General features: G+C 39.8%; 1 protein-coding gene across 2 annotated transcripts; it reads left to right on the top strand.

The window, feature by feature from the left end:
* The first annotated feature begins 1,924 nt into the window (after positions 1-1,924).
* On the top strand, positions 1,925-17,434 carry ipo7 (importin 7). Of its 2 annotated transcripts, none has more exons than XM_030414155.1 (25): positions 1,925-2,153; positions 4,631-4,712; positions 7,536-7,689; positions 7,785-7,943; positions 8,022-8,178; positions 8,782-8,871; positions 8,974-9,068; positions 9,157-9,241; positions 9,337-9,471; positions 9,623-9,722; positions 9,815-9,891; positions 10,009-10,125; positions 10,604-10,693; positions 10,845-11,010; positions 11,107-11,267; positions 12,131-12,259; positions 13,028-13,094; positions 13,234-13,359; positions 13,515-13,612; positions 13,698-13,793; positions 13,953-14,173; positions 14,293-14,501; positions 14,602-14,808; positions 14,911-15,027; positions 16,360-17,434. In XM_030414155.1, exons 1-25 carry the CDS (start codon positions 2,070-2,072, stop codon positions 16,455-16,457), a joined length of 3,120 nt encoding a protein of 1,039 aa, XP_030270015.1. In that variant the 5' UTR covers positions 1,925-2,069; the 3' UTR covers positions 16,458-17,434. The 2 variants fall into 2 exon arrangements, with proteins under 2 accessions (XP_030270015.1, XP_030270014.1); XM_030414154.1 differs by having other exon boundaries at positions 1,930-2,153; positions 14,599-14,808.
* The last annotated feature ends 1,942 nt before the right edge of the window (positions 17,435-19,376 follow it).

A 19,376-nucleotide genomic window follows, 5' to 3' on the forward strand; every position in this document is an offset into this window, starting at 1 on the left:
AATATCTGATTGTCCTGCTTTAAGACCTTTCCTCAAGTACTAATCATGAGGGTGACTTTCACTTTTACCAAAGTAACATTTTGGCAAGATATCTCTCCTTTTACTCAAGTATGACTTTTGGGTACTTTTTTAATTTTTTTATTTACAAGACTGATGTAATGACAGTGACGTATGACGTACCCAAGACTTGAGTAACAGTAAAGACCTTTGGTAAAAGTAATTAAATGTACTTAAATATACTACGGTAATAACTGTACATAAATTTAAAAGTACGAGTAAAAGTAAAGTAGTACATATCTTTACATGTATACTGACTACGGGTTGACCATTTAATGGTCAATTAAAGATACAAAGATTTAAAAAGTGCACTGTTTTCACTTAAAGATTTGAATTCTTGTAATTCCACTGAAGTAACAGACATTGTTGTATTGCTGCTTTTCCACTGGTAAAATATCTAAATACTCGTTCTAACCAAAGCCATTTCTAAATTTGAACAGGGCTGTAGAATAGTTCAAACACTGTTTACCAAATACCAACACCCTCAAATAAAACAGAAAAATGTGACATTGTCCAAATACTTAAAGATTATTTGTCATTCTTCCACTTTACTCCCTGAATAGTTGCCTCAATAGACCCGGGGAGCTTAACGGTGAACTAAAATCCAGTTGGACTCACTTTTTCTATCACAAAGTCCATCTCTGGAAACTGGGCATTTAATTTTAATCGGGAAGGTTCAGCCACAAATACTGCTTGTAATTCTTTTACATAGAGTTACAATAAACCGTCTAAATGTAGATATATAGATACACTGATAGTTTCTTTACCTTAATCTTATTATGTTACTTATTATGTATTCTAAGTTAATTACAATATAATTAATATGTTATTCTCCAATAAAGATCAGTAAAGTACGTGGGTACATCTGAGCTTTTGTAAGAAAAATTTGGTGATAGCTCCTTTTAAAATGAAGAAGGAGGTACCGTCACTTTTACTTATAACAGACGCACAACTGTCGTTGTCATCAGATTGTTAAATGCAAGCCAAACAAAAAACACATTCAACTTCAGTGTCCAGTGTGCTTACACACAGTGATATGTGTGAAAGTTTATGTAATCATTCACAGATTGTCACTGCATATTCTGCAACATGCACGTACAAAAGACTGAATGACACACTCCAGGCCCGGACCACCGTCCTGTCCACTGAGGTGCTGACAGCAGAGCTCCACTTTTTTTGCATTGCGTATTTTACACTACACTTGTTACTGCCAAAGTCATCTGGTTGTTTATAATTCATGAAAGTTGTTAATATTTGTTCATTTTTGCTGTTGTTTTCTGATGTTTGTTGTGCTAAGATGGATGCACGGTGGAATCAAGCATGTCAAAACAACAAACTACACAGGCGACCAAGAGCCAGTGCGTGTCACCTTTATGACATAATCTGCCTTAGTTAATCATCTTGATTCTATTAATATGCATTAATCAACAATGGACCCAACAACAAGCATGACCTGTAACAAAAGGTATGTAACCCTCAGCTGCTCAATGGTGACAGAAGTCTAAAAACCGAATTGGTAATTAAATAAATGCTTATAATCTGTAATATCTTCTGACGTAGTTGAAGGTCAGTTTACATTAATAACATTTGAAACTACTTATATATTTTTGAATATGGGAAACATACAGTACAGCCAATAACTGAAATACCCGTTGAATCGCGTGAATGTGCCAAAAATGGGCTCTTGATAACTGAAATTAAATTAAGAAGAAAAAAATAAATAAAAAATGTCTGAAATGTAGCTAACCAGTAGGGGGGTCACCTTCCCCATATCTTTGAATCTCATATGAGCAATTTAGTTCAAGTAAAACTGAAAACTACAACTCCCACGGTGTCCATCTTGGCGCCGGATGTTCGTGTTGCACAAATTTGGCGCTGATCTATCCGGGTACTTCATTCACTGCTTCCTTTCGCGCCGGGTAACCGGAGAGCCGTGCGTCCATGTGCGCAGTGACTGGGAATTGATAGACCTCTGAAATATTAAAATCCGAGCCGTAAACAGAGTTTTCGTCATGGATCCTGAGTCTTTGGTCGAGGCCCTTCGGGGCACGATGGACCCCAATCTGAGGGAGGCCGCGGAGAGACAGCTGAACGAGGTAAAAGTTGAGATTAGCCGTTAATTGCGATGGAGGTTGTGGCGCGGTCTCGGATCAGGCCTCAGCCGTTCACAACATCAAGATGGTGCGATCACGCAGACTGGGCTCTGCTGCCGATACCTTGAGATCGACAGCTAAATCCCGCTAATCGATAAATGTAGTGGTTACACCCTGACTCGTATCACAAGCGTAGGGCCGTTAGCGTGATCTAAATGGCGTTTTTTAAATTTCGATGACACACTCGTGTGCCAGTAAGCAACGTCAACGTGAGCTTCATCTTGAGCCAGCTGTGTCGCTAATGCTAAACGAGCTAACCCTCATAATTGTTAGCTCGTCACACACAGTTTCGGCATAGTTTTGACTTATTTCAGGGCTGACACGGCACGAGAATAACAAGGCAGACGTGTTACACAACGAGCGATGCTTGGTGAACGCGGGGCATATGCTAAATTGGGTATTTAACGGCAGGATATTGATGTTTAGCCATGAGGCTAATATGAGCTAGCTAACTTGGCTACTTGTTGGATGAGCTGCCATAGTTCTGCTATATAGCTGCTGCTCACGTGTCACTGTGACAAGCCCTGAAATGATGACATTCTTTAATAAATGACTAAGATTGACAACAGCCGACTTCTCACTGTGGTTTCCCGCAGCTCCAGTCGATATATGACCGGTGACTTTCTAGCTGCGAAGTAAAAATATCCTAAAATGGAGTTTTACGTTAGCCGAGTTCCATGTGAGCTAACGTTAACTAAGTTAGCAGTCCTGTCCTGTTTGGGGCAGCAGCCGGGCTGCGTAGTTTAAAAAGTTGTCTCCTTACCCAACACTCATGGGGTTACATTGGATTTTTAATAGTGTTATTAATCACTAAACTTTGGAGTGTTTACAACATGTTTTTTTTCTAGATGACATACGCTGTGGAAATGTAACGGCTGCAGTTGAAACTGCACTGAGCTCATTCGACTATAATTTAAGATTGTGGCTTTTTCAGGGCTTCACTCTGTGCCACCCTGTCCCATTTGACATATAATCGAGGAGAATTAAGTGCCTTACAAATAAAAGCTTTCCAGTCAGGATTTCTAACCTCTCACCAAAGATGTGTGTAGCTTGATTGTTGGTTGTGGAGATTAAATGCCAGCAGGACTGAGGCCTTTAATTGTTTTGAAGCCCAACGTGTCTGCTTGTGAGATAAATGACACTAGACGGTCAAATCACAATGCCTTCTTCTACGTCAGTGCTCCTTTATGGCACCAGCAATTTATTTAAAGAGGACAGTTGACTTAAACTAAGGCCTATTTTGTGTTATCTATATCTATATTCAGATGATAGTTATGCAGTCATAGCACATGCGTTCAGTATGATTCGGCCCCATACAGTAACCCCTCCTCCATGTTTATTTTTTGCCATTGCAAGGGGATTGTTTTTCTTTTTCTTTTTTCTTTTTTTTTTACACCCACATATGCATTGATAGTGATGTCTCGCTTGAATGGCAAAGCTGAGAGAGAGAGTGCTCTTAGAGTTGAGTTTAGAGGGAAATAAATCATGTCTTCTGGAGGAGGATGGAGTAAATCTGGTTCTAAATACAGTGCTTTGCTTAGTCATAAACTCTAACTTGGTTTGTTATGAAAAATGGCCAGATGAAATTTGAGTAAGGCTTTAGAAAATGCATAAAAACATTCATAAAAAATGCATAAATACATACTGTCTTTTGTGAAGCGCCACATACTAACACGATGTTTGAAGTCAGCCGTTTGTTTATTGCTGACCGCCGAGACGCAAACATTGGATATATCAGTTGGCCAGATCCATAATTTGTTCCCTTTTATCAGTGTACAGGGATCGACCTAATGCAGCTGCAGTTGTGGAGGAGCCATACCCTAGAAATATATGGGTTGTAAAGTGCTGATCACAACATCAACTTGGATTTGTTAATGCCAAGAAGACAGCGCTGCTGCGTTTCCCGGCTGGTTGATTTGACCATCCGTGTTTTTCAGAATATTTAATTGAACACCTTGGTGATGTCGTATCCACTACCTTTGTACTGTTGTGACAGCCGTAGAAGTTATGAGATAAGCTACATGGTTACCATGGAATTTCTTTGTTTTGTAAACAAATTGCAAGCACGAAATAATTCATAAGTTTTAAAAAGGTGCAATACAATAACCAATTTTATTGTTGGTCACCTAGCAACTCTGTTTGCACGCCAAACCATGTGTACTCAACTTACCATGTCAAAAGTACAACACCCCCAAGCTTCTTTTGATGGCACCGTATTTACCGAGTAACCTAAAGCCACTGTAATAGTCTCCTTACAATACAAAAACACATCACAGTAATGCACCATTAACAGCTTGAAGGAGGTTTCATGCAAAATGGTATGAAACCAACTTCATGCAAAATAGTATGAACAATCTGAGATTTGATATATTTCAGTGTTTATAACCGATTACATTGTTGTTTTCAATTTTGATTCACAGGGTCACACCCAGGTAAACTTTGTGTCCACTCTGCTGCGTGTCACCATGTCTGATCAGCTGGATTTGCCTGTCAGGCAAGCAGGTGAGTCCACACTCTGACATGTTCTATAAAAGATGTCATGTTGAGCAGGATGGAAGGTATATCACTTCTGCATGTATTTTAAAATCTTAATATTCTTTGAGAAAATCGCTCAAAATAAAGATGGAGTCCCTACAGTCTGCTGACAGTCCAAGGTGCCAGACCTGCACATTTTTACAGGCAAATCATTGGTGTTGACCTGGTTTGGTGAGGGATGAATTTTGAAAAAACTGAGGTGGAAATGGAAAAACAAACCAGTTAGGTTGCAAGATGTGGTGAAACGTGTTCATAGGAAAACATAAACAAAGAAAATAGAAGTTATTGTCCGTGGTCTTAAAGGAATTGCACTGATTTGCTCACATTTCAACACATTTATCAGTGGGTTAAAGAGGTAAGTATGTATTTTGTGCCTTTTTTTTTTTTTTCAACAATTTTCTGGTACAGATGCATGAAAGATTATTTAAGGTTTTTGTATTTATAAAATAAGCTCCTAACCTGTAGATGCTTACACTTGAGGCACATTTTTTCCACAGGAATTGTTTTCATATATTTTTTTTAACACTCTTAGCGTACAAAAATTAACACTAGCTTAAGAAAACATAAACCGGAGTCACATAAGGATACCAAAACACTCTGGCTCTGTGCAACTTACCACTTCCCCCTGCATCTGACTCCAATTTTGTCAGATTGCATTATATGACAAATGGACTAGATATTCTCCATGACCCCAAGTTAAACAGTTCACTTATATAATACATTCAAAAAGATAATGTAGCGATGATACATGATTCATACTAGTGTTTTTGTGAGGCTAAAGTGCCACTCTGAAGTGCAGTGGACACGTGGAGTTGGTTAAATATAGCTTGTTTTGCTTTAGTCAAATGCAGCACTGTGAGGAAGGTGCCCATGGTGGGAATAAAAAAAAAAATCAACGTTCAAAGTTAGAATCTTGACCAGAGTTGCAGGAAAAAGTACACAGATAGCATCAGAATCATTGTGTGTCCACCTCCCAAGTATTCATCATAGCTGTCCTAGCAAATTAAGCCGTTATAGGAGCTGTGCTTTAGTGCAATGAATTACTTTTCCAGCTGTACAAAAAATGTCGGACAGTGTTGAGAGCAGAATAGAGGAGGAGCAGCTCCTCCAGACTGCACAGAAGCTGTCGGAATAATTTCAAAAGTGATGCTCAAACGTAGTACATCATCTGAATTTGTTGTATTGGCACTCTGTCAATCACTTGGGATTGTTATTCATTAAGCTTCTGTCTGGCTTGATGTTGGTAGGCAGCCCAACATGAAAAAGGCTTTTTTTTTTTTTTTTTTGGTATGGAAACGGTCTCTTTGCTTCTTTTATGATCATTTTATTTGAATGACATAAATTACATAATTTTTGGTTAATAGATCAAATGCATTAATAATTTTGTTTTTATAACAGACAGTCTCTGGACAGTGTCGTTGTATGTGGGTTTGAGTTGTATTTGATTCAATATTGGCAGCGTGTTCAGTATGTGGTGAGTTTTTGAGATCTCTCAAGAGATTTCTACTGCCAACAGATTTTGAAAAAGGTAATATCAATTTTGTGTTTGGTGGTCAAAGTGTTGAAAAATGACTCAGCTGCTAGACATTGGCACGTTGCTCTTGAGTTATTTTAAAATGTCGCGTCATTTTTGATTTGAGGACTATTAATGAAGTTTCATCTCGGAACGTCAACATAGTTGTACCTCCTTTAGTGTCACCAGTCATATTTCTAGTATTCTCCAGATGAACTTAATTTTGTAAGCAGATCACATAAAGGTTTGCAGATGACATTTACAAAAAAACTTTAGGAAGGAACACTTAATCGAGTACATCCCTACATATGTGTATGCTTATTTCATGGTTTAAGCTTGCAAAATAAGTATTTTCCTCTTCTCCATGAATCTAACTGATGACAGATTCTTAGTGGCTTTCCAGCATTAGGCAGTTGTGTAGTTTGGTGGTCACAGGCAGAGGGGAAAGGGGAGGGGGGGGGGGGTGTTTAATGCTCTGTCAGCATTGATAGGCTGGATTATGATTGCCTCGCCAGCGGTGTAGACATTTGTGTCAGCAGTCTGACGTCCGCCTCCCAGCCCTCACTCCTCCGCGCCCTCAGATGCCTCTCCCCTGTGAGCCACAGAACTCAGAACGGGGCCCCACAATGTAGATGTGAACCCAGCTGACACCCTTGTGCCACATTCAAAACTACTGAACTGCAGATGGAAGAATTGATTCTTGCAGCTTCGGCTTTAGGTGGTTCTGAATATACACCGCTGTGTTGTACACAGTCAGAATGACTAATACAGTCTTTAGGATGAGGGCACAAATTGAGGGTTGCATGAGGTTGTTCACTTTTACACCTTTTTGAAACCATACATGGTGGTTTAGTTACTTTGATACTCTACTGTATATAAAGCAGCTTGAGATGAGCTGATTGTTCCTAATGCGCAACAAAGTTTCTGGACGTTTTTCACAGGGTGTTTTTTATGAATTTGTTAAAATTCTAATAAATGCAAATAACGCAAACTTGTGTTTTTCATAACTGTCACAAACACTTTGACAATTAAACATCTCAAACAGAAATTGGCCTTTTTTTTTAATTTTTTTTAACCTTCCAAACAAATCAACTGAATCTCATGTTGCTTTTACATGAGATGCACCACACATGGCAGTCGCACAAATGGTCTCTTGGTCATTAGACTTTCTCCTCATATAGCTTGGTGATTATTTGTAAGCCATTTGACCAAACACTAGTGTTCAGAGGTACGGTCACAAATGCTAAAGGATCCACTTGTTCCCGCTATCTGTCTAGGTGTGATTTACCTTAAAAACATGATAACTCAGCACTGGAGTGATGGAGATGGTTCAGGCACAGAGACGCCCGTCAATAACATCCCCGAGGAGGACAGGCAGTTCATTCGAGACAACATAGTGGAGGCCATTATCCACTCCCCCGAGCGCATCAGGTAACCACACAGCCTGCTGGAGGAGTTAAGTGAGGAGATTTTTAGATTGCCCAATCTATAACTGCCCTTTTTTTTTTTTTTTTTAAATTCATCAGGGTCCAGTTGACAACGTGTATCCACCACATGATCAAGCACGACTACCCTGGCAAGTGGACGACCATCGTGGACAAGATTGGCTTCTACCTGCAGTCAGACAACAGTGCAGGATGGCTGGGCATCTTGCTCTGCCTTTACCAGCTTGTCAAAAACTATGAGTGAGTCAGAGTTCCCGATCTTCACCATATATTGTGTTGAACATTGTGGCTGATGTGTAACCTGTGTGTGTGATTCAGATATAAGAAACCAGAAGAGCGTCAGCCTCTGGTGGCCGCCATGCACATCTTCATGCCCATGCTAAAGGAACGCTTCATCCAGCTGCTCCCCGATCACTCCAGTGATTCTGTCCTCATTCAGAAACAGATCTTCAAAATCCTCTACGCCCTCTTCCAGGTAATCTCACGGTGCCTGACATTTTCTCTCTGTGGGTTTGAACGGATTCAGTTTATGGATTTGTTTTAAGACTAAAAACATGATAATGATAACCTTCAGTTTTTTTAAACTTTCAAAACAAATTGCACTCAGTTTTGCTCGACTAAAATCAATAATAGGGCTGCAGCCAACAACTATTTTCATTATTTATTAATCTGCAGATTATTTTCCTGACTAAACAAATCATAGAATAGTCTATAAAATCTAAAAGTCTCAAATCTAATCTTATCATAATTTCCAAGAGCCTAAAGTGACATCTTCAGATTGCTCCCTTGTCAAACTAACAGTCCAAAACGCAAAGAAACTTCATTAACATCAAACATGACAAAGAAAAGCAGCAAATCACTATATTTAAGAAGCTGGAGCCAGCTAATGTTTGCCATTTTTGCTTGGAACAAAAGACTGGAAAAAAATACCAGATTATCAAAAACAAAAATTGCCAATTCATTTATTTTGATCACTTGATCAACTAATCCTTGAAGCTAAATCCCAAATGAACCATTTCTTGCGACGTATGTGCTCAGATTAGAGTAAGGAAAAACTTACACTCGTGTTTTTCCACAGTACAACCTTCCTCTGGAGCTCATCAACAGACAGAACCTGACAGAATGGATGGAGATCCTGAAGACAGTAGTGGACAGAGATGTTCCTCCAGTAAGGAGATGACTAAATGCATATGACACTAATATCGCCACTCACTGTTTACAAAAGCTCTCAATGAGTGGAGTGTACAAACCTTGTCTTTCATTTGTTTAGGAGACAATGCAGATAGATGAAGATGAGCGGCCCGAGCTGCCATGGTGGAAGTGCAAGAAGTGGGCCCTTCATATTTTGGCCCGGCTGTTTGAGAGGTATAAATCTAATAACTGTTTAACTTCTTCGATAAATAGTAGAGGCATGTTTGCCAAAAATATTTATTATATAAAACTGTCTTTGCAGGTATGGAAGCCCGGGCAACACAACCAAAGAGTACACAGAGTTTGCTGACCTTTTCCTCAAGGAATACGCAGTTCCTGCTCAGCAGGTAAAAACTTCACAAGGTTTAATGTCAGCAGCGGCTCTCCAGTCGGTCTGTTTTAAAAATAAAAGTATTTTTGGTTTTGTACATTTGTCTACTAGGTGCTTCTGAAAGTCTTATACCAGTACAAGGAAAAGCAATATGTGGCTCCCAGAGTACTCCAACAGACACTGAACTACATCAACCAGGGCATAGCACATGCCCTGACGTGGAGAAACCTCAAACCACACATCCAGGTATAAATGCAACACGTCTGAATATCAAGGAAACATTTTACAATAGTGTATACGGCAAGTCTTGGCTGTAACATCAGCCAACAGATGAAAGACACAATATGTCAAAGTCTATTCCCTCGTCCCTGATTGTGATTTCCTTTTTGTTTTTCAGGGCATCATTCAGGATGTGGTGTTCCCCCTCATGTGTTACACAGACAGTGATGAGGAACTGTGGCAAGAGGATCCATACGAGTATATCCGCATGAAGTTTGGTAAGCAGAGGAAGTCGGTGCCTGTCATCCAAAAGGAATCCCATGAATCAGTGATGACTAAACAATAATCTGATCTCTGCTGTCCCCTTTAGACGTGTTTGAGGACTTCATCTCTCCAACAACAGCAGCCCAGACGCTCCTCTTCACTGCCTGCAACAAAAGAAAAGAGGTGGGTAGAAATTATTTGGTGCTTTATTTCCTCAGAACTTGAAAAAGATTCTGCATCTGCCCCCATAATTCATATTTAATGAAGCCTAATCCAGTTTGTTGTTTTTGCTCTTTTAAGGTGCTGCAAAAGACTATGGGCTTCTGCTACCAGATTCTCACTGATCCCGCCTCTGACCCCAGAAAAAAGGACGGTGCCCTCCACATGATAGGCTCTTTGGCTGAAATCCTGCTGAAGGTAAATAGCTTTCTGCTCTACATCCTTGGTAATTCATCCTTTCTGCATGCAGGTTAAAAGACGTGATTCCCTTTGAGCAGAACAGTTGTTGAACTTGTGTATCATGGTGAAGCGAATAGGATTTTCATCACACCTTACTGTTTTATACCTTAACTTCCCTCATAGGCAATAGTTTGAAAATTATGCTGTCTATCTGGGGCAAGAAATGATTTTGCAGAAGTTGGTTTGGCTGTGGGCTATTTGAGATGGTGAAACTATTGTGCCTACTTGGCTGTTGTTTTGTTGAAATCTCATAGCGGTTGACCAAATACTCAAGTGCTGATACTGTTGTTTTTTATTAACCATATTACCAAGATTCAGTCTGAGCAGCTTTTTGCCAGAGGGTATCAAGTTAGAGATGGATTTTTGTTAAACTTGAAGGATAAGTGTTGTGAATGTTTGACTGTCTTGTGAAATTTGTTTTTTTTTCTCTACTCAGAAAAAAATTTATAAGGACCAGATGGAGTTCATGCTGCAGAATCACGTCTTCCCCCTATTCCGCAGTGAACTGGGCTACATGAGAGCCAGGGTAAGTGATCATTTCCAAACAAGCAGACCAATGACTCATGTGTTAACATTACTTTAAATGAAGCCAAGCTTGTTATATTGTCACACTTCCTTGCTTCATAGGTAATTTAATGAGTTCTCCTCACATTTTCTCCACCTCTGTTTTCACACAGGCTTGCTGGGTGCTGCATTACTTCTGTGAGGTGAAGTTCAAGAGTGACCAGAACCTGCAGACAGCCCTCGAGCTGACCCGCCTTTGTCTAATCAATGATAACGAGATGCCAGTTAAAGTGGAGGCTGCTATTGCCCTGCAGGTTCTCATCAGCAACCAGGAGAAAGGTGAGCAAGTAAAGTCATAAAAGTCAAAATAAAATGAATGTGTAGGTCAGTATTTTCTCTGAGTGTCTAAATTATTTTGTGTGTTTTGTTCTTTAGCCAAAGAATACATCGTCCCCTTCATCCGGCCAGTGATGCAGGCACTCCTGCACATTGTCAGGGAGACAGAGAACGATGACCTCACCAATGTCATACAGAAGATGATCTGTGAATATAGTGAGGAGGTCACTCCAATAGCAGTGGAGATGACGCAGCACTTGGTAAGTACATGTCATCATTTCACATGATTGATATTAAAAATAAAATCCCCCCTGTGGCTGCAGAGCGACGAGAGCAATAGAAATATTTCAGTCATTGATATTAAAAATGAGCCATTGCACAACATCCAGGCTTCATTCAGAACCAACTGAGATGAAAGTTACTCGGAGATCAATCAAAAAAGACCCTGTGGTCTGAATTTACTCAAAAATGTCATGTGCCTCTCAAAAAATATTGTTTTTGCATTTATTTCAAACATATTCACAACAATATTCTTGCCTAAATGTTTACATGGCTAGTAAATATGAATATTCATTTTCCATATTTCCGTTACATGCAGCTTTGCATAATTGGATTACCGAACACAACCTCCGTCTATCAATTGTTCAGACACCCTATTGAAAACGTCAGCATTTCAATTTTGCATAAATGAGCCTTAATTTCTGAATATCTCTAAGCAGAATAATCTGTTTACATGATACGAATGAAAATCAGATATTGTTATATTTGGAAAAATAGTACATTTTTACTGTGCATGAAAATGTATTTGGTTTCAGGATGCATTGGTTTTTTTATCTTTAGCCGTCAGAATTTTTTAAAAGCTCTTTACAGTTTGGCTGTTTATTTGCCATGTTGACGTACTGATCCGATGCCAAATGTTTGCAACTGAGACAGCGATGAGCTCAGTGTATGGTGATGTCACATGTATCATCCCTGTTGCCTTTTAAGAGGACTAGCATCACATTTTGTTCATTTAACCCATTTCCTCTAATGTGGAGAGAAAGAATCGATGCATGGTAAAATGTTTGAGTATTTGAAGTCCACAGACACAATCATAACGGTGTATTTGTTCTCTCTTTGACAGGCTATGACGTTCAACCAGGTGATTCAGACGGGGCCCGATGAGGAGGGGGGAGATGACAAGGCTGTGACGGCTATGGGCATCCTCAACACTATTGACACATTGCTAAGTGTGGTGGAGGACCACAAAGAGGTTAGCAGCATAGCCACTAAGCATTCTGCCCCCACACACATACACACTCGCTCTGCTGGCTGATCACTCATCTCGGCGCCACTTCATCTGCAGAAGCAGCTCTGGTCTGCTGTAGCGTTCCTGCCAACACACTTGAGCCACCCACCAACTCCTGGGAACACGCTCTGTTCTCACCATGTTCAAAATGACTCAGAGGCTGAGGCAGACGCTAGAAATAGTGCCGGGGCACACTGCCACCATGTCTGCTGAAACATAGGACTGCGGGTGCTCGAAGCCAAGAAGCCATTAGATTTGACCAAGCAGTGCTTTACACTGAGGGTTTTTGATTGCATAACAGTTGAGTAGCTGAGGATCGTCTGTGTACGTCACCATACTGCCAAGAATGAGAAGTATTTGTATTTGACCAGGGAACTGTAACCTGTTCAGTTGGTGTAAACACAATAAAGGAACAGGTGAGTCATCGGGAACAAGAAAAAAAACATTAATGGTGAAGAGGTGCTCATCCTCGTCACTTGTAATTGATTTGATTAGATTACCATTTGCTAATTATCTAAAATCATAGAAAACGCCAAATAAGTGCTTGAGAAATAGGCAAAATAGGAGACGTTGTTATAAGACACATGTTTAATTGTTGAGCTTTGCATTGTATTGGATGATACACCACAATATTTGTAGTATTATCACGTTAACACAACTTTGATCATGACAGCTTTATCACCCAAACGTTATTATATTGATAACCTCATTACTTTAACCGTCATGTTTCAGATCACCCAGCAGCTGGAGGGCATCTGTCTGCAGGTGATTGGCACCGTGCTGCAGCAACATGTACTAGGTAAGTGAGACAGGTTCTTCCACATTCCACCTGCATGTTGTTCTAGAACCGTCTGTTCGCCTCAGAGATGACCTATTGATAAACAGATTTTTATATATACACCTCCTGTGACTCACCTCTCTTTTTTTCCTTTTCTCAGAGTTCTATGAGGAGATCCTGTCTTTGGCTCACAGCCTGACCTGCCAGCAGGTGTCGCCACAGATGTGGCAGCTCCTTCCACTGGTATATGAAGTCTTTCAGCAGGATGGATTTGACTACTTCACAGGTATGTGCTTGGTCTTACGTGAGAATGCTTGGTTTCTGTGAAGTTTAAAGATTTTAAACTGAAAGAATGATACGCACTCGAGTCAAGGAAGAAAAAGTGGGAATTTGTTTTGCTTTAAATTCAACTGTGTGAAAGTAAAAGTTTCTCTGTTTCAGACATGATGCCTCTTCTTCACAACTATGTCACAGTTGATACAGATACTCTGCTATCTGACACCAAATACCTGGAGATCATCTATAGCATGTGCAAGAAGGTAAAATAATGCAATTGATGATGCATGAGGGACTAATTATTTGTTGTAACTGGGAGGTTTACCTGTCTTTTTTCACTTTACACAGGTCCTGACAGGTGATCCAGGCGAGGACCCAGAATGCCATGCAGCCAAGCTCCTGGAGGTGATCATTCTGCAGTGCAAAGGTCGTGGTATTGACCAGGTCAGTATCCATAAACAAATGTACACCTCAAAATGATAGCTCAAGTCTATAGGGGAGCTAAACATATACAGGCATTCCGTCCTGAAATGAAAGCAATTCAAATGTATTATTCATAATAAACACATGCTCTATTGAAGATGTATTTGCTGTGTATTGCAGGTTGTGCCGTTGTTTGTGGCTGCTGCGTTGGAGCGTTTGACGCGGGAGGTGAAGACCAGCGAGCTAAGGACCATGTGCCTGCAGGTGGCCATCGCTGCACTTTACTACAGCCCCCCTCTTCTCCTCAACACTTTGGAGAACCTGCGCTTCCCAAACAACACTGAGCCTATTACTAACCACTTCATAACCCAGTGGCTCAAAGATGTTGACTGCTTCCTTGGGTAAGAGTGAAATTAGCATTACAGAATACCTGCTCCTGACTGCTATATCTCACAATATGCCGTGAACCTGTTTTTAATGTAAGAAACTACTGATGCTAACTGTTTGTTATTGCTCTCAGCCTTCACGACAGGAAGATGTGCATTCTCGGACTGTGTGCTCTCATTGACCTTGAGCACAGGCCTCAGGCTGTCAATCAAGTGGCCGGCCAACTTCTTCCAGCAGCCATCCTTCTCTTCAATGGCCTCAAAAGAGCGTATGCCTGTCGGGCAGAGCATGAGAATGACGAAGATGACGATGATGAAGATGGGGAGGAGGACGATGAAAACGGTAAGGCACAAGTGTTTTGATTTTCTGTGTGTTGCATCAGCTGACGTGTGTAATTAAGTGATATTAAAATGTAAAACTTTACATCCGCGTATGAAAGTAGCCGAACTCGGCAGCGATGAGGACGACATCGACGAGGAGGGCCAGGAGTACCTGGAGATGCTGGCAAAGCAGGCGGGAGAGGACGGAGATGATGAAGACTGGGAGGAGGACGACGCTGAGGAGACGGCCCTCGAGGGCTACACTACAGCTGTAGATGATGAAGACAACTTAGTGGACGAGTATCAGATCTTCAAAGCCATACTACAGAGTAAGACGACGAGCTGTTGATCGCTCTCCCCTGTGAATCAAATGGAATAGTTCAGTTAGACAAATGTTGTGCAACTGCTAATCTGACTCTATTGTAATGCAGATATCCAGACCCGTGACCCAGCATGGTATCAGGCACTAACACAGGCCCTTGATGAAGAACAGGGCAAACACCTTCAGGACATTGGAACACTTGCAGATCAGAGACGGGCAGCACACGGTGAGCACCAGCTGAGACTCTACCCCAATTTTCCAATTAAACTCTGATGTAGCTCTTCAGACTGACAATAAAGCTATTTTTTTACATGCTATACCCTGTTTTTTTTTTGTTTTTTTTCTTTTGTTATTAATGACTTTCTGTACAGTATATTGTACAGTTCAGTACATTAAAATCTGCTGCCCTTGTATCTTCTGTTATAGGCAAGAAAGGATGAGTGTGGGATGATTTAAATGATGATGGAAAAAAATAAAATATAATTCGGATAAACAATGGAGCTTTTTGACTGGGAACCATTTTGTTGGTGTGATGGAAGATTGTTGCACACTCGTCGCTACGATGCAAAAATCTTACTTCAATAAATGACCACAGTTGTCATAAAAGTCTTCTGTACATGAACAAAACATTGATGTGTTCCTCCACTGTCTCATCTTTTGTTTTATTTGTTTCTCTTCTCCATCACTGTGCCCTCATTTCGCATTTTCACTTCTATTGCTGACTAAAAATAAAGCTCTGGGGGAACAGTAGACAACCATGAATCAAAATCTGGTGTGGTCTGGACATTGTAGCCAACCATGCAAGCCTTCAACTCCTGAGCTTAGAACAGCAGAGCAGAGGGGGAAAGACTGAGAGAGGAGTTTAGGTTGGTTACCCTGTTTTCATTTCAGGTCCGTTGGTGGGATAAGAAGTTTTAACAACAACAAAAATAAGGTCTTTTGTGAAAATTGTGTTTTTGTTATTTAACCCAAATATGCCACTAATCAGAAAAATGGCCATCTCAGCCAAACAGCACATCTCATCGGTGGAAAGGTTTGAAAAGAGTTGTTGAAAAGAATGGATGGATGGATGAATGAAGCCGGCGCAAACCATAGAACCAGAAACGCAGAAATTGTTCCCAGAACACGATGTGGGTCCATCTTGAAAATTGTATGAACAGGCAGGGCGGTAAATGAAGTTAATTTTCTCCAAGTTGGGGGGGAAAAAAATACTTGAGTCTCATACTTTTTTGTTTTGGCAGATTAGACTTCACTGCGGGACCATTTTGCACATTTCAAAAATGTTGTTTGATTTGTGATTAAATGCATTGGGGGGATATGAACATGCATCCGTGGAAACGATCTCTGAGCAGAATGATTTTAAATGGGATTGGCTGAAGAAATATTGTCCCTGCATCTACAGCTAATGATGCAGGAAAAGGGACTTAAAGGCTGTTCTTCAAATGAACATTCATTTTGTTGGTGGTCTTGCACCAGTGATGTAGTTAATGAAGCTTCAGAAAAGGGCTCTGATGGAAATGTGTGATTTAAAATACTGTTCCTTGTTGTCTTGTTACAGAATCCAAGATGATCGAGAAACACGGCGGTTACAAGTTCACAGCGCCAGTGGTACCATCTACTTTCAACTTCGGAGGCACTGCTCCGGGAATGAATTGAGTCATCTGTTCTACTTTTTATTACTCTGTGACTGATTGTAGTGAAGTGAAAAAAAAGCTTGTGTTGTTCCCTTAAGTAGTGGTTCCAGAACTGGTTCTTCTCAGTCATTCTTCAATCTGTCTAATGGGGAAATAGCACCAGAAGATGTGGGAAAGCAACCAAAATGCAACCAATGGCTGGGGAAAACAAACCAAGAACTTGAGCACGATGCAAGAGAAGAAGCTCTGAACAACGTTGTCTCCTGGAGCCCAGTGTGGACGGGATACCATGATGGCAACTCTTTCGTTTTTTTCCCACTTCAACAAAATTGGGGGATTAACAGTTAGTAATTGATAATGGGACTTAATATTTCATTATCACTGTTGTGGCCAAATGGCCGTAATATGGTTATACCTCTGGTAGTGGTGATATCTACGTTATTTTCTGCATAAACAAACACTCATGTTTATGTACATACAAGCCAAGGTTATTGATTTTTCAAGTAGCCTTGAAAAAACAACCAGAGGCATTTGTAAGGTGTTAACAGCTGTATTCATATGTAGCATATTGGATACTTCATAGCACTATGTGATGCCTGATCTCTGTAAATTAATGACTAGCACTTTCATATTGTTCAGGTCTCTAGCCTTCTGTATCAGACTGCAAATTTTTTAAATTGAAGACTATTTAAAATGAAAACAGCTGTAACTTTGTTACTTTGCAAGCGACCTCTGTAACGGCTGGTTGTCACACATCTGGTTACAGAGTGGATCGGTGGGCAACTCGGAAACATTATTGATTTCAGGAAAAAAGAGAATGCTCTTGGTGTTCAGTATGGCTACAGGACATGTGTTTTTGAGCACTGAAAGTACAATTGAATACATCATTGAAGCATGTACAATTGGACTTGTCGTGAAGGTCTCAAGCTTTTGGTTGGTGTATGGATGAACCATCTATATATACAACAACATATTAAAAAAAAAAAAGCTAAGGGAATTCATGAACTCGACTGCTTCCTTATAAAGGCACACTTTTCCTGTTTTATGAATTTATAAGCATTTGTTTGATGAGCCTCACTTTTCGATGGTTGTGTGTTTGACATTGTCATATACTGTGTTTGTACACACCTGGTCCGAGGATTTGACCCCTGCACACACGAGCGCCGAAGCAAAAATCGAATCAATGGATTGCTGGGACACCTGGGGTGACTTTATCCTAACATTATCATCAAGTCATTGACAAAAACCTGGATGTGTTGTCCAGTTAACTGTAGGAAGATAAACTAGGTACTTGATACAACAGTGCAAAGGCCTTTCAATATCAGGAAAAGCTCAGGGCTGAATATTAGAATGAACCATAACTTTCCATTAACCTGTGTCATGGTCCTGGTATTGTACACAGTCTGACTCAGACGGAGCCATCATTCATGCTGTTGGTAACACCAGTGCTTTTCCTGCTATGACAAGTCAAAATCTATGTTTGGTGTAGCGAAAATCCTAGTATCAGGCTGTTTGTGGAATATCCACCTCTAACACACAAGATGAGCTGACATGATGGCTTAAGTGTTACCTAACACAACCTTTAGGCTGGACTCTACGTCAAAGTAATGTTATAACCTTCCTTATTTCAGTTTTGTTCTTATGTTTTGAACAGTTCTCAAGTAATTTGTGCAATCACTTCTCCACATTACTGTAGGATACAAAAACTGCACACATTGCATTAAGAATGGGAGAATCATGGTTAAAAAAAGAGGCCTGCCAGCTGTCTTTGAGTGTCCCCAAAAAATGTATAACTTTGGTCAATCAGGTTCAAATTTGGTTTCACTCCTCAGAATTACTTGTTGGATTACAATTAGATTTTAAATGGGCTTTTAAAGGGTGAGTGACTAAAACTCAGAGATGAAATGTAACCAAGTACATTTACTTAAGTACAGTTGAGAGTATTTCCATTTTCAGCTTCTTTATACCACACTACCACATTTTGTGGGCAAATATTGTGCTTTTAACTGATATATTTAATAAGTTACTTTCTTTGAAGATTGTGTTCTGCATCAAAGTAACATTTAAATTGATAACCCAAAGTGTATAATATATACATAGATGTAAATATATGCATCATTTATTTGTGAATTTGATGATGAAGCCAGATATTTTAAGACTATTTGTAGGGGTGACTTTTGTTTTAGCCAAACTGATGTTTTAACATCATATTTACTTTAACTTTCTAAAAGTAAATATTACTCTGCCACAATGGTAATAGTTATATTCCATCATTGCTGCATGCTAACTACAAGTAGGAAGTACATTGACTCAAGTACTGTACTGTTCATGACATTTCATTTGGGAAATGTCATTACTCTACATTTATCTGACAGCTTTAGTTACTTTAAAATTGATTTTGCATGCAAAACACATTAAAAGCCTATAAAATATATTTATTTTATGAAAAGCTACCCAACGGTATGGACAAGTAGCTGAAATCATCAGTCGATTGACATAATTTGTTAACGCGTTTTATTGATATGATTTAATACTTGAATGCTAAAAACATGTGGAAACATGTAGCTGGTCAAATGTAAGGATTTACTTTCACATAAGATTACTTTTCATCAGCTTTTCATAAGTTTGAGGTTTGGACACTCATGTGGGGTCATTTCTCACCCAAAACCAAAAAATCGATTAATCCATAATGAAAGCAGTCTTGAGCTGCAGTCCTCTTTAAAGTAGCTCTAGTTTGATACTTAAAGTACATTCGCCTAATAACTATTAACCCTTGTATTACGTTCGTTTCTCCCCCCTCACTTTGGTGTTCCCGGTCAAATTTGACCGGTCTGGTTTAACTGCTCTTACATTACCACAAAAAACATAATCCAGACATAATCATCACCAAATCTTAATTAACACCTTCTAATGCTGTAAACAATGTTTCCAACTAGTTGTC

Source organism: Sparus aurata, chromosome 4 (genome assembly GCF_900880675.1).
Source record: "Sparus aurata chromosome 4, fSpaAur1.1, whole genome shotgun sequence".
Lineage (NCBI taxonomy): Eukaryota > Metazoa > Chordata > Actinopteri > Spariformes > Sparidae > Sparus > Sparus aurata.

Coding starts and splice junctions, on each gene's coding strand:
- ipo7 (XM_030414154.1), top strand. CDS start 2,070: ATGGATCCTGAGTCTTTGGTCGAGGCCCTTCGGGGCACGATGGACCCC. Junction 2,154..4,630: donor CGGAGAGACAGCTGAACGAG/GTAAAAGTTGAG, acceptor TTTGATTCACAG/GGTCACACCCAGGTAAACTT. Junction 7,690..7,784: donor CACTCCCCCGAGCGCATCAG/GTAACCACACAG, acceptor TAAATTCATCAG/GGTCCAGTTGACAACGTGTA.